This window comes from Papio anubis, chromosome 20 (assembly GCF_008728515.1).
Source record: "Papio anubis isolate 15944 chromosome 20, Panubis1.0, whole genome shotgun sequence".
Taxonomy (NCBI): Eukaryota; Metazoa; Chordata; class Mammalia; order Primates; family Cercopithecidae; genus Papio; species Papio anubis.
In genome coordinates, this window is record NC_044995.1 from 36,260,660 (window position 1) to 36,274,917 (window position 14,258).

At 46.7% G+C, this 14,258-nt stretch overlaps 1 protein-coding gene across 2 annotated transcripts in view; it reads left to right on the top strand.

Annotated features, from left to right (window-relative positions):
- LOC101011071 (cytochrome P450 4F11) overlaps positions 1-14,258 on the top strand; it is a 45,046-nt gene that overhangs the window by 27,026 nt on the left and 3,762 nt on the right. The window contains exons 1-8 of one of the 2 annotated variants that reach the window (XM_031659794.1): positions 1,602-2,226; positions 2,489-2,569; positions 4,188-4,241; positions 4,332-4,459; positions 7,673-7,794; positions 8,552-8,822; positions 10,437-10,503; positions 10,701-10,830. In XM_031659794.1, the coding sequence (XP_031515654.1) occupies positions 2,103-2,226; positions 2,489-2,569; positions 4,188-4,241; positions 4,332-4,459; positions 7,673-7,794; positions 8,552-8,822; positions 10,437-10,503; positions 10,701-10,830 (977 nt within the window). In that variant the 5' untranslated portion in view covers positions 1,602-2,102. Of the gene's footprint in view, positions 1-1,601; positions 2,227-2,488; positions 2,570-4,187; positions 4,242-4,331; positions 4,460-7,672; positions 7,795-8,551; positions 8,823-10,436; positions 10,504-10,700; positions 10,831-14,258 lie in introns of those variants that run through there. The other variant, XM_031659795.1, reaches the window with a different exon arrangement.

A 14,258-nucleotide genomic window follows, 5' to 3' on the forward strand; every position in this document is an offset into this window, starting at 1 on the left:
GCTCACTCCTCTCCTCACTCGCTCACTCCTCTCCTCACTCGCTCACTCCTCTCCTCACTCACTCATTCCTCCTCACTCACTCATTCCTCTCCTCACTCACTCATTCCTCTGCTGTGCCATCCCAAGTCTTTTCTCTCCTCACTTTCCTCCCACTCCAGCCTGCTTGGATCTTTTTCCTGCCTGTCTTCCCTGTGTTACTGCACCTCTCAGGGGCTCCTGTGGGCGTGGTATGGGTGCGCAGAGCAAAGATCTCCTGGCATTTGCACCTTCTGTACTGCTGGACTTGAGGCCTCCTGAGCCCACTGTCCAGGGGCTGCTTCCTGCCTGGCCTATTTGCTTGTGTCTGTCCATCTCTGGGCTGCTGCTTTCCCACAGGAATTAGCTCTGAGCCCCTTTCCCTATGCAGTGGGGCCAGAAGAGAAGTGTGGGCAGTCTCCCACTGTCTCTTTTCTGGAGGCAGCTTCCTCCTATCTTGCTCTTCCTCACTAACATGTCCCAATCAGCCTTGTTGCCTGCCTGAATAAAAGCTGGTCACTCCCTTCTCTTTTCGGAAGCTGCCCTTGACTCCCAAGACCTTGGCCTCTGACTTAGACCTGCTCTTCCAGTTGAGGGACATGGTCTTGGTCTGCTCGCTTGTAAATGGCATGATTGATGGGCGTGTCCACGGGTGCAGTGGAGGGTGCACAGGACGCACTAGCACAGAGCCTGGCCTGCGGGAGGGGCTGACTGTGGACAGTTAGAGTCACTCCTGTGCCCCTGGGGGCTGCTGAGAACGGAAGGTCCCCAGTGTGGAAGCAACAGCAGCCCACGCAGACCAGCTGGGATGTGAGAGGGATGTGGGAACCAGCCACAGGGACACGTCCTGAGGCCACACTGCTGTCTACAAACCTCCTTTCATGGGGACTTTTCCATGTGGCCGTCCCCAGGTTGAAATCATTTCTAAGATGAGAAGACACATCCTCTTGAGCAGACAGCTTGCCTTCTCCCTCTGCCTTGGTATTTACTCTTGGATCTTTATTTTTATTTATTTAGTTATTTTTTGAGGCAGAGTCTCGCCCTGTTGCCGAGGCTAGAGTGCAGTGGTGCGATCTCAGCTCCCTGCAACCTCAGCTGCCTGCAATCTCCGCCTCCCAGGTTCAAGTGATTCTCCTGCCTCAGCCTCCTGCGTAGCTACGATGACAGGTGCCCACCACCACGGTCTGCTAATTTTTGTATTTTTAGTAGAGACGGGGTTTCACCATGTTGGCCAGGCTGGTCTCGAACTCCTGACCTCAGGTGATCCGTCCACCATGGCCTCCCAAAGGGCTGGGATTACAGGCGTGAGCCACCATGCCCGGCCATTATCTTTGGATCTTGGGGACAGCCCCAAGAGAGAAGGAGCAGGGGTCAGCAGAGATTCTCTGCAGCCATTCAGAATCCAGACACGCTGCTCAGGGCAGAGGCTGCACCGCATCTGGAGGCTGCGGGGGGAACTTGCTGTGGTTCCTGGTGGGCAGTTGCATTACTCAGCGTTCTCTTTAGAAACTGAATTGACAGGATATCTTCCCTCTTATATCTTATGCATGTATGAGACAGAAAGAGAGTGAGAGAGAGAGAGAGAGAGAGAGAGAGAGAGTGTGTGTTTATTATGGGAATTGGAAAATGTGATGATGGAGGGCAAGAAGTCCCATGATATAGCATCTGCAAGCCAGAATCCAGGGACACTGGTGGTGTAAATTCAGTCGGAGTCCCAAAAGACCGGAGAACCTGGAGTTCTCATGTCCAAAGACAAGAGTGGATGGATGAGCCAACCCCAGAAGAGAGCTCACGTCCACCCTTTCCTCTGCCTCTTTGTTCTATCCGCACCATCAAAGGGTTGGATGAAACCCACCCCCTTTGGGGAGGCGGATCATCCTTCCTCAGTTTACCTATTCAAATGCGAATCTCTTCTGGAAATACACCGACGGACACATCCAGAAATAATGTTTTATCAGCATATGTTATCTGGGCATCTCTTGGCTCAGTCACATGGAATTCGTGGTTAATTCAGGACACCTAGAATCAACCGTCACAAGGGCTGATGGCGTCTGCCTTGCTTTCAGGTCACTCCCACGGAAGAGGGCATGAAGAAGGTCACCCAGCTGGTGGCCACCTATCCCCAGGGTTTTAAGTTTTGGATGGGTCCTACCTTTCCCCTCCTCATTTTATGCCACCCTGACACCATCCGGCCTATCACCAGTGCCTCAGGTACCCATGCAGAGCTTGTGTTGGCGGGGAGCTGGGAAACATCAAAGGCCTTCTAGCCTCTCCCCTCCCCAAGCTTCTATGTGGCCCCTGCAGGACCCAGCGCCCTCCTCCTGCTTCTCTCTCAGCCATGTTCCTCTTTCCTTCATGTATTCACCAACCCCCATCTCAGCACCTCCTCCCTCCACTGCCATCTGTCTCTGCTTTTGTGTTCTGGGCACCACTGTGGCCCCAAGAAGCCTCAATTTAAGGCCCTATCCTCAAGGAAGCCCCATGCTTGAGGAAATGGATCTGGACAGAGACATCTCAAACTTGGTGGAGTCAGGAATTGGCAAGAAGGAGATGGGTATGAAACCGGGAGAATAAGATCTTTCCTGGGGGCAGGTTGGAAGGCTTCCTGGAGGAGGGGTTGCTGGAAAAATGAGTAAAAAGATGTTAAAACAAGGGCGGGGGGTGATGCAGTGGACATCATTAGTATCCAGGTCCCCATGCCAGGCCTGGCAGCAACCTTGTCTGTCCCTAAGTCTACAGCACTAGGGGGATTTGAGGCTGGTGGAGAATCTGGGCTGCTATTTATGTGATGTTCACCTCTGGTGAGTTTATTCCTTCTACCTAATCCTGTCACTCATCCACCCTATTCATGACTCTCCTGCTCCAGGCCCCAGGAATCTCCAGTAGGAGATCCCACTCCAGTCTGGGGCCCTTTCTTTCCCTCTGCTCATCCTATCCTTGAACAGGCCAAGCCAAGCAGGGGCAGGGGCAGCATCCCACAGAAACTATGGCTGTAACCTGAAGATGGTGAGTGACTCTGGGCAGGTCCTCAACTCTCTCTGACTGCTGAAGTCTCTTTTAGTTGCGAGTGATGGAAACTCAAGCCCATGTGGTCTAAGCAAATAAAGAGAATCAATGTGCTGTAAGTCCAGGAAGAGTGGTCTTCAGGCATAGTTGGATCCAGGTGTCAATTAATCCACATCACTGGGAATCAGTCTCCTCTCGGTTTTACCATTCTCTGTGTCAGTTTGCCTTTTCATATGGTGTCAACGATGAGTCTCAGAAGCCCATTTCCAACCAGAAAGCCCACCTTTCTCCCAAGGGTCCCATAGATAGCCTGTGTTTTCTACATTATATTTGATTGTATCTGGTATATGCTTCCACCTGGGATCACACAGAGAAGTCATCATGTGTGGGGCTCAGCTGTGGCTGAGGACATTTGGGGCATGTCAGAGTCTTTTTGGTTCTTGTCTGACATGTAGGGGGAGGTTGTCTTTTTATCCTGTTTCACATGTCTTGGCCATGTTTGGTGCTTGTCCAAGGTGTAGGACCCAGGGTCTCTTTGAGAACTGTGTGAGGTATTATTTGAGTCTTAATCGAGTTAGGTCTTAGGGTAGATTTGAATTATGCCTGAAGAATAGGCTTGGTTACACCTGGGCCATGTTTAGGACATTATTGGCATCGTATTTAAATGTTATCTGAACCCGTCATTGTAGTACACAGAGGTCATGTTACACCATCTCAGGCTCATGGGAGAGCATGTTGTGTGATTTAGGGTTTGGCATGTGTGTTTTGGCCATGTCAGGAAATGTTAACACATGTCAGGGCAATATCCCAGGTCCCAGATCCATGTCAGAAGATAGCAGAGAGTGCTGGGGACATACAGGGTGTCCTAGATCCCTGTAAAGGCATTCTGTAGGGTGTTGAGCTATGCTCAGGTGTTGCAGAACATGTTGGACCATGTAGGAGATATGTCATTGTGTGCTGGAGCATGCTGTGTTATTGCTGTGCTACTGCAACCTGGTCTGGTCTCTCCTTCCTCCACCATCCTCCCTTCTTCCTCTATCCTTGGCCTTTTTCCTGCTATGCTGGGTGGGAAAAGTGAAAAGTGCACACCCCTGACTGGGAGCATTCCTCCATACTCAAAGTCCTTCTCTTACCCCATGGCCCCTGATGGTCCTCAATGATGTCAGCTGCTGTTGCACCCAAGGATATGATTTTCTATGGCTCCCTGAAGCCCTGGCTGGGTGAGTAATTGAGGTGAATGGGGTTGGGGATGTCATTTAGGGATAAGGGAGGGTGCTGCCCTTGACCACTGTTCTTGATTGCCCTGCTAGGGGATGGGCTCCTGCTGAGTGGTGGTGACAAGTGGAGCCGCCACCGTCGCATGCTGACGCCTGCCTTCCATTTCAACATCCTGAAGCCTTATATGAAGATTTTCAACAAGAGTGTGAACATCATGCATGTGAGTCCCTTGAACTATGGGTTCCAGTGGAGCCTCGGGGCGGAAGAACCACAGGCATATCTGGTCTGCAATTTTAGTCGTGCTTTGGGGCCAATGCTCTTCCTCTCTGAGCCTTGGTTTCCCTATCTGTAAAATGGGAATATTAATCTCTACTTAAACAGTGGTAACATGATGTAGTAGATTCATGTCCCCGGCACATAGTAGCTCTCAGAAGGTGTGAGATTCCATGTTTCTCTCACAGAAACCCTTCAAACTCAAGAGAGTAAAGATGAAGATTGCATAGTAGCAATTGCTGAGTACAAACTGCCTCAAAACTCACTGGTTCAGAGCAATAAGGGTTTATGACACCTAACAAGTGTGTGAGACAGGCGACTGGTTCTTCTATATGTGGATGGGATCACTCTTGGTACATGTGCAGCCGTGGGTCAGGTGAGCAGTTCTGCTGATCCTGGCTCAGTCTATTCACATGTTTGTTTGGGGCTTCACCAACTTCAGGTTGATCTAGGATGGCCTCAGCTGTGACACCTGGACTTTTCTCCTTGTATTTCTCTGCCTCCAGTATGCACCCTGCTGTTCACATGGCATAGACTGGGTTCTGAGAGACCGCAAGGAGACTGCAATGTCTCTGGACATTCTCTCTGCAATGTTTCAATGTTTCAAAGTTCAACCAGGTTTAGGTCAGCACAGACTCAAAGGGGCATAAAAGAGGCTCCGTTTCTTTTTTTTTTTCTTTTTTCTTTTTTATTATTATACTTTAAGTTCTAGGGTACATGTGCACAATGTGCAGGTTTGTTACATATGTATACTTGTGCCATGTTGGTGTGCTGCACCCATCAACTCGTCAGCACCCATCAACTCGTCATTTACATCAGGTATAACTCCCAGTGCAATCCCTCCCCGCTCCCCGCTCCCCGCTCCCCATAATAGGCCCCGGTGTGTGATGCTCCCCTTCCCGAGTCCAAGTGATCTCATTGTTCAGTTCCCACCTATGAGTGAAAACATGCGGTGTTTGGTTTTCTGTTCTTGCAATTGTTTGCTGAGAATGATGGTTTCCAGCTGCATCCATGTCCCTACAAAGGACACAAACTCATCCTTTTTTATGACTGCATAGTATTCCATGGTGTATATGTGCCACATTTTCTTAATCCAGTCTGTCACTGATGGACATTTGGGTTGATTCCAAGTCTTTGCTATTGTGAATAGTGCCGCAGTGAACATAAGTGTGCATGTGTCTTTATAGCAGTATGATTTATAATCCTTTGGGTATATACCCAGTAATGGGATGGTTGGGTCATATGGTATTTCTAGTTCTAGATCCTTGAGGAATCGCCATACTGTTTTCCATAATGGTTGAACTAGTTTACAATCCCACCAACAGTGTAAAAGTGTTCCTATTTCTCCACATCCTCTCCAGCACCTGTTGTTTCCTGACTTTTTAATGATTGCCATTCTAACTGGTGTGAGATGGTATCTCATTGTGGTTTTGATTTGCATTTCTCTGATGAAGACTCCATTTCTTAATAGAAGTTGCTGGAAAATCATAGTGCAAAGTGTATGAATTCAGGGAGAAGTGAAGAATTGGCAGTTGGGATTTTGCAAAGTGCTTAGGATGGTTTTCTTACTTGCAAGCTGATAAGCTAGCTTTGTTAATACTTCAGCGATTCTGCAAGGAGATACGAGAGTCCTGGGTCAGAGACAAATGACTATTTATTACTCATGGCATAAATAAACATAGCAAGCAGTATGTTCTTGGTTTGCATCATTTCTCCAAACCACCCAAATCCCACGGGGTGCCACAGAGAGGTTTCAATAGTTGCCTGCTCATGTAGTACATTGCATGGAAGGAAACAAGCACTAGACTTAGGGAATCTGCTTTTTTTTTTTTTTTTTTTTTTTTTTTTTTTTTTTTTGAGATGGACTCTCTTGCCCAGGCTGGAGTGCAGTGGCGTGATCTCTGCTTACTGCAAGCTCTGCCTCCCGGGTTCACACCGTTCTCCTGCCTCAGCCTCCCGAGTAGTTGGAACTCCAGGCACCTGCCACCATGTCCAGCTAATTTTTTGTGTTTTTAGTACAGATGGGGTTTCACCATGTTAGTCAGGATGGTCTCGATCTCCTGACCTCGTGATCTGCCCGCCTCAGCCTCCTAAAGTGCTGGAATTTCAGGCGTGAACCACCATGCCTGGCCAGGAATCTGCTTTTTTAGCAAGCAGAAGTAAGCCTGATATTGGTCCAGGAGCAGTCATTGCCTTATCTCTCAATGTTGTTCTCTGCAAACACAAGCCTGAGAAATGGCCCAAGCAAGAACAACACGGTGTATATATATATATATATAGATAGATATAGATATAGATATAGATATATAGATATATATACACATACACACACACACATACACACACACACACATATACACACACACTTGCTTTAAGTTCTGGGATACATGTGCAGAATGTGCAGGTTTGTTACATAGGTATATATGTGCCATAGGTATACATGCACCCACCAAACCATAATCCAGGTTTTAAGCCCCACATGCACTAGGTATTTGTCTTTATGCTCTCCCTCCCTTTGTCCCCAACCCCCTGACAGGCCCCAGTGTGTAATATTCCCCTACCACAACAGGGATATTTTTGAAATGAATTTATAGCAATGGAGATGAGTAAAACCAACATTTACCGAGCACTCACCATATCTTAGAAACAGTACCATTTGCCAGCTCCATGATATATATTTTGTAATCTAATTTTAATAACCCTGTGAGGTTTTGGTTGGTTTTGCCCTATTGCGGACTATGAAACTGAGGTCCAGAGAGATTAGGGAGCTTGCCAAAGTTCAACCAGATAGTAAGTGAGCTAGGAGTGCTGAGGTAGTGATTCTATCCTGGTTTATCTGGCCCCAAAGCATGTTGTCCTAACTGTTACCGAAGATTTGATAGATGGGACCTACAGGAGTGCAGGAGGTTGACCAAGAGCACACAGACCATAGGAGGCTGAGCTGGGACTTGAACCCAGGTCTCTCGACTTCCAGCCATGAGTCTTTATCTCCTAGTAGTAATAGTTTCTGGTCCTATCCAAGGCTGGTCCTTCCTAGGGATGGGTGCCTGGGGCAGAGGACCAGGAGGATAATTGCGGGGGGTCCATCTTGGTGTTTGGGTCTGGGAAGGTGCTCACAGGAGGCAGTTCCCAGCTTCAACTCTGTTTTTTCTCTGGCTAGGACAAGTGGCAGCGCCTGGCCTCAGAGGGCAGCGCCAGACTGGACATGTTTGAGCACCTCAGCCTTATGACCTTGGACAGTCTGCAGAAATGCGTCTTCAACTTTGAAAGCAATTGTCAGGAGTGAGTCCTTTCCTATGGCCTGAGAACTTGGGCCATGAACCCAAGGGAGTAGGTTGGAAAAGGATGACTGACCGGGATAAGCAGAAGTGCCTTTCTGGCACTTTCTATGTGTTGTAGCTGGGCTTTCAAGGATGGGGAAGGGGAGAGAGAAAGTACAGTCCTTTCAAGTAGGTAGAAATATTTGAGTACAGGCAAGACGACTAGTATGAGGCAAGCATGCACAACAGACAGTAGAGATCAGGTTGTGGAAGTAGACAGGAGATAGATTTCAGGACATTGAAAATCAGGAAAAGTGGCATGAACTTTATCAGGAGGTTCCCAGGAATCTTTTGAAGGGAGTTGGGCCGATGACAGGTGCGGTCACAGATGAGCTTTGTGGAGGTCTGCCTGTCATGTAGACACGACATGGAGCTGACATTGGATGCAAGTCGGTGATGGTGGGGGCTGGGCCAGAAAGAGCTGGAAGACAGTGAGGTCTTGTGAGTTTTGTGAACAGTTTTTGGAAGGAAAAGAGTCTAGGCTGGATACTGGGTGGCAGAGACAGGAGAGAAGCATGGTGTCCAAGCTATGCTCTGGGTACCTAGGTGCATGGAGGCAGCTCTCAGAGATGGGATGCCTGGAGAGAAGGGAGTTTGGGGAGTCAAGTCTCCTGGCTGTTTCCAGATACTCAATTTCCTGATGGGCAGTAACTTCTAGCTGCTGGTGAGAGGTGCTCCTGGGACTTTGCATATGTTAAGTTGTTACCTCCCTCATGCAGGAAGCCCAGTGAATATATCGCCGCCATCTTGGAGCTCAGTGCACTTATAGAAAAAAGAAACCAGCATGTTCTCGTGTACCCAGACTTCCTGTATCATCTCACTCCTGATGGGCAGCGCTTCCTCAGGGCCTGCCGCCTGGTGCACGACTTCACAGATGCCGTCATCCAGGAGCGGCGCCGAACCCTCCCCACTCAGGGTATTGATGATTTCCTCAAGAACAAGGCAAAGTCCAAGACTTTGGACTTCATTGATGTGCTTCTGCTGAGCAAGGTGGGCTTCTCTGGGATGTGAATTCAAGTCACAGAGTGGAGATTTATGCCAATGTCAAATGAAAGAACTTGGACTTGATCCAGAGGGCAGTGGGAGCCATGGAACATGCTTGAAAAAGACAGGTCAGAGATAGGTTTGAGAGATGACTCTGTGGAATTCAGCTGGCAGGGGACCGCTAAGTTTGAAATAGTGAGGAGCCTGAGATTTTACTTACATGTTAGTAAGTTAGTCTGACACATTTTTATGCATATCTATATGTCTATGTCTATATCTATGATGACAGATGCACCAAACCCCTGGATCATAGCAGCCTGTTTTAATCATTCGCAGCAATAGCAGCCACCAGAGTAGGATTGTAGAGCTGACCCTCCATTCCCATATTCCTCCTAGGGTAGCACAATGTTTTTACCTGTAAATACACCAGAATGCACTGCAGAGAGGGGGCCCCACATTATACATTATACATCTTGGAACTTATATAGGATAGCTAGCACATCTGCCCCTTCTTCCTTCCAGGGTGAGTGTGAGAATGGCAGACAGAGAGAGAGAGAGAGAGAGAGAGAGAAAGAGAGAGAGAGAGAAAGAAGAGGAGAGAAGAGAAGAGAAGAGAGGGTGTTTTCTTTGTTCTGGAATAAAAACTACTACTTTCCAGTGAGATTGCCATCCCTGTAGGTTTATAGGTTTATAACCCAGATGACTTCTGGAAAGATAGGAAGGATTCTCTGAGTTTATCACTCTAGAATGTGAGCAAATATCTATACAAGCATGCTTAATTTCTTTCTTTCTTTCTTTCTTTCTTTCTTTCTTTCTTTCTTTCTTTCTTTCTTTCTTTCTTTCTTTCTTTTCTTTCTTTCTCTCTCTCTCTCTCTTCTCTCTTTCTTTCTTTCTTTCTTTTCTTTCTTTCTTTCTTTTAACAACTTTCTTTCTTTCTTTCTTTCTTTTCCTTTCTTTCCTGTCTTTCTTCCTTTCTTCCTTTCTTTCTTTTTTTGAGATGGCGTTTTGCTCTTGTTGCCCAGGCTGGAGTGCAATGGTGCGATCTCTGCTCACTGCAACCTCTGCCTCCTGGGTTCAAGCGATTCTCCTGCCTCAGCCTCCCAAGTAGCAGGGATTACAGGCATGCACCACCACGCCAAGCTTTTTTTTTTTTTTTAATGGTAGAGACAGGGTTTCTCCATGTTGGTCAGGCTGATCGTGAACTCCCGACCTCAGGTGATCCACCTACCTCGGCCTTCCAAAGTGTTGGGATTACAGGTGTGAGCCACTGCATCTGGACAATACTCAATTTCTAACCTCCAAGCCAAATTGCCATTGAAATATGCTGTAACCCAGGTTGCCAGTAATACTTTACTCCAAAAGTCCTCATTATTCAGAGACAAGATAATATTCATAGGTCATTGACTCTTCCCAGCAGGGCCAAATAGGAGGCAAAGAAGGCAGCGGGAAAGCCCGTGGTTGGTGGGCTCTGATGGTGGTGACCAAGAGACATCTAGGAGTGCACGATGGGCTTGGGTTTCTGGAAGAAGGATGGATCTTCAGAAATTGTTTTAGGTTTGACTCAAGAGCCCCCAGAGCTGGTGTGATTTGGGCAGGGGTATTGTCTTGCCTTCTTTCCAGGATGAAGATGGGAAGGAGTTGTCTGATGAGGACATAAGAGCAGAAGCTGACACCTTCATGTTTGGGGGTGAGGGTCTCAGTGTGGGACTACAGTGGGGACAGGGGCCTCTCCATCCCAGGGACGTGGTGGGTGGACCCTGGATCACTCCATTCTGCCCATCCTCCCGCTCCCTACATTCTCCCAAGAGCCTCAGTGTATGGGTGCTGTCCACCCTCTGGTGCTGAAGCAGCCCAGAAATCCGGTTTTGCTTGGCTGCCCCTCAGGCCATGACACCACAGCCAGTGGTCTCTCCTGGGTCCTATACCACCTCGCACAGCACCCAGAATACCAGGAACGCTGCCGGCAAGAAGCGCGAGAACTTCTGAAGGACCGTGAGCCTGTTGAGATTGAATGGTGAGTGCAGGTGCTGGCCTATTCTTGATCTTTTCTCATTGGTTCTGCTCCTCAGGTGGGTGGGGAGAGGGAGTTGCTTTCTGTCACTTCTTCCATTACCTCTTAGTGGGAATCAGCGCAAATCTCAGAGGCAGGGCTTAATACCCAGCCAGGCCAGCAGGGGATGGTTTGCAGGCTTTTGGGACCCGGGCTGCTGGGAGAATTGGTGACAGTACGTAAAGGCAGATGATGCCACTTAGCATGTGTTCAACAAATGAATTTCTCCGCCACCTCCTCTTTTCACTGAATTATCATATTTTTTCAAATATCTTCACTTTCTGAATGTTTGCTCTTCCGTACCCTATTTCAATCCTGTTGTGCAGTCCAGGGATTTCTAAGGGAGACCTGAGGGTGGAAGTCATTCATTCCTGTCCAGAACACCTGCATCGTTCATGTATCCAGTCTTCATTCAGCAAACACTCCCACACTGCATTCCCATTCCCAGTTTTGTTTCTAGCACCTTTCAGTACTCTGGAGACCTTGAAAGGATCCAACCCTGTGATCTGTTTTCCCAGTGCTCCCAGCCTGGTGGGGGAACTGCCCCAGGACAGGAAACTCCCAGCACAGATGGGCAGGGATGAGGTTGAGAGCAAGAGAAGCATGACTGGCGGTACAGAAAGTGTCTCAACCAGGCACAGTGGCTGAACCTGTAATCCCAGCCACTCAGGAGGCTGAGGTGGGAGGATCACTTGAGGTCAGTACTTCAAGATGAGCCTGGACCATATAGCGAGAATCTTTCTCTAAAAAATATGAAGACATGAAAATAAAAGTGAGGTGTCTTGGTTGAGACCCTTAATAATGATCAGTTGATATTTGGATGCAGCAGTGCCCTAGGTCAAGAAGACAGCCTGGGCCAAGGTCGAGGGAAGAGAGAGGGAGGGAAGGAGAGCAGGAGAGAGAGAAAGAGAGAAAGAGAGAGAGAGAGAGAGAGAGAGAGAGACCGAGAGAGAGAGACCAAGAGATAGAGAGAGAGAGAAGGGAAAGAAGAGAAAGAAAAGAGGGAAAAAGAGAAGTGGCTTGTGTGCAGGGGGAGGGAGAAGGTCATAAAGAGAGAATGGAGACAGAAGGAAAGTGAGAGAGAAAGACAGGGAAGACAGAAAGAAACAGAGAGATGGATAGAGAGGGAGAAACTGAGTCATGATGAGATGATGAACCTGGAGATGGGAGCAGAGCCTGGGTGTGGAATACGTGGGAAAAATGTGAAGAACTTCAATTTTAACTCAAGGTCCATGGGAAGGGACAGGTAGTAGAACAATCTTTTTAGGGCTAGTGTAGAGGGCCTACTGGAGAAGACCAGTTGTAGAATAAAGTCCCAGGGAGGACATTCTGAGGTCTGAGCCAGGCGAGGAGCTGGGGATGGAGAGGAGACATTGAGCTGGACAAGTCTTTTGAAGGTAGCATCCTCACCTCCAAGTCTTTACTCAGCACAGCAGTCCTGTGAGGTGGAGAAACATTTTTATGCTTTTAAAACCAAGATTTCAAGCAAAATTACACATTGTTAAAAAAAAGTGTCCAAAAATTTTGATGAAAAATGAACTACCTTCTTAAGCCTCACCCTGGCAGTTTCCATCATCAATGGTTTTCTGTGTGTCCTTCTAGAAAATGGCTATTCTGATGCCCACTGTATATGAACACACATTCTCTTTTTCTATATGTGTAGGAGTACATAAAATAGACACAGGTCTGCACACTATGTATCTTTAAGATCTTCTGTTTTTCTCAATGAGTTTGTTTTTCAATTTGTCTTTATTTTTAATTGACAAATTTTGATTATATATATTTATGGGGCACACTGTGATGTTATGATGTACACAATGCAGAATGATTAAATCAACCTAATGGTCATATCCATTACTTCATATACTTATTATTTTAGCAATTTTTAAGTTTCTGGCTACGCAGGTTGGTTACATAGGTAAATGTGTGCCATGGTGATTTGCTGCACCTATCAACCCATCACCTTGGTATTAAGCCCAGCATCCTTTAGCTTTTCTTCCTGATGCTATCCCTTCCCCAACCCCTCCCCCTGACAGGCCCCAGTGTGTGTTGTTCCCCACCATCTGGCCATGCATTTTCCTTGTTCAGCTCCCACTTATAAGTGAGGACATGTGGTGTTTGGTTTTCTGTTCCTACATTAGTTTGCTGAGAATAATGGCTTCCAGCTCCATCCATGTTCCTGCAAAGGACGTGATCTTGTTCATTTTTACAGTTGCCTAGTATTCCATGGTGTATATGAACTGCATTTTCTTTATCTCAATTATCATTGATGGGCATTTGGGTTGATTCATGCCTTCACTATTCTGAATAGTGCTGCAGTGAACATATGCATGCATGTATCTTTATAACAGAATGATTTATATTTCTTTGGATATATACCCAGTAATGGGATTTCTGGGTCAAATGGTATTTCTGCACCTAGATCTTCGAGGACTCACCACACTAAATTTTTGTCTGTCTGCCTATTTCTTCTTTTAGTGAACATTTCCTTAAATAAGAGTGGGATAGGACATCTTTTGCCATTTTTTTTTCTTATTATGGAAGAAATCATCTTACATTGTTTGCTGTTTTCTTTTGGGTTATTTTCTCATATTTACTTATGAGAATATGTATTAAAGTTAATCTTTTTCTCTGTCACTTTTTGCCTTTTGACTTCTTGGGGACAGTTTTGGGTGGTTTATATGAAGCCAATTTTGTCCACATTTTCTTTTGTAACTGTACTATCCAGCCATTTCCCAGGGTTTTGTGGGGCTTCCTTTACCAGATGTGAAGTTTCACTTATTCACATATCTGTCTCTGAGCTCCCTATTCTGTTCTTTGGTCTGTTTTCCTGTTCTTGCAGCTTTGCCATGATACATTTATTACTGTACCTCAGTAATAGGTCTTAATATCTGGTAGAATGACTTTCTCTTCTGTTTTTATTTCAATAATTTGGGGGGTGCTGTACAGGTGGTTTTTGGTTACATGGATGAGTTCTTTAGTGGTGAGCTCTGAGATTCTAGTGCACCTGTCTCCTAAGCAGTGTACAGTGTACCCAATATGGAACCTTTTATCCCTTGCCTCCCTCCCAACCTCCCTCCCTGAGTCCCCAAAGTCCATCATGTCATTCTGTATCTTTTTGCATCCTCATAGCATAGCTTCCACTTGTAAGTGAGACTGTATGATATTTGTTTTTTCATTCCTGAGTTATTTCACTTAGAATAATGGTCTCCAGTTCCATTCAAGTTGTTGCAAAAGACATGGTTACATTCCTTTTTATGGCTGAGTGATGGTGTATATATGCCACATTTTCTTCATCCACTCGTTTGTCAGTGGGCACTTAGATTGGTTCCATATCCTTGCAAATGTGAATGGTGCTGCTATAAGCATGCATGCGTATGTGTCTTTTTCAC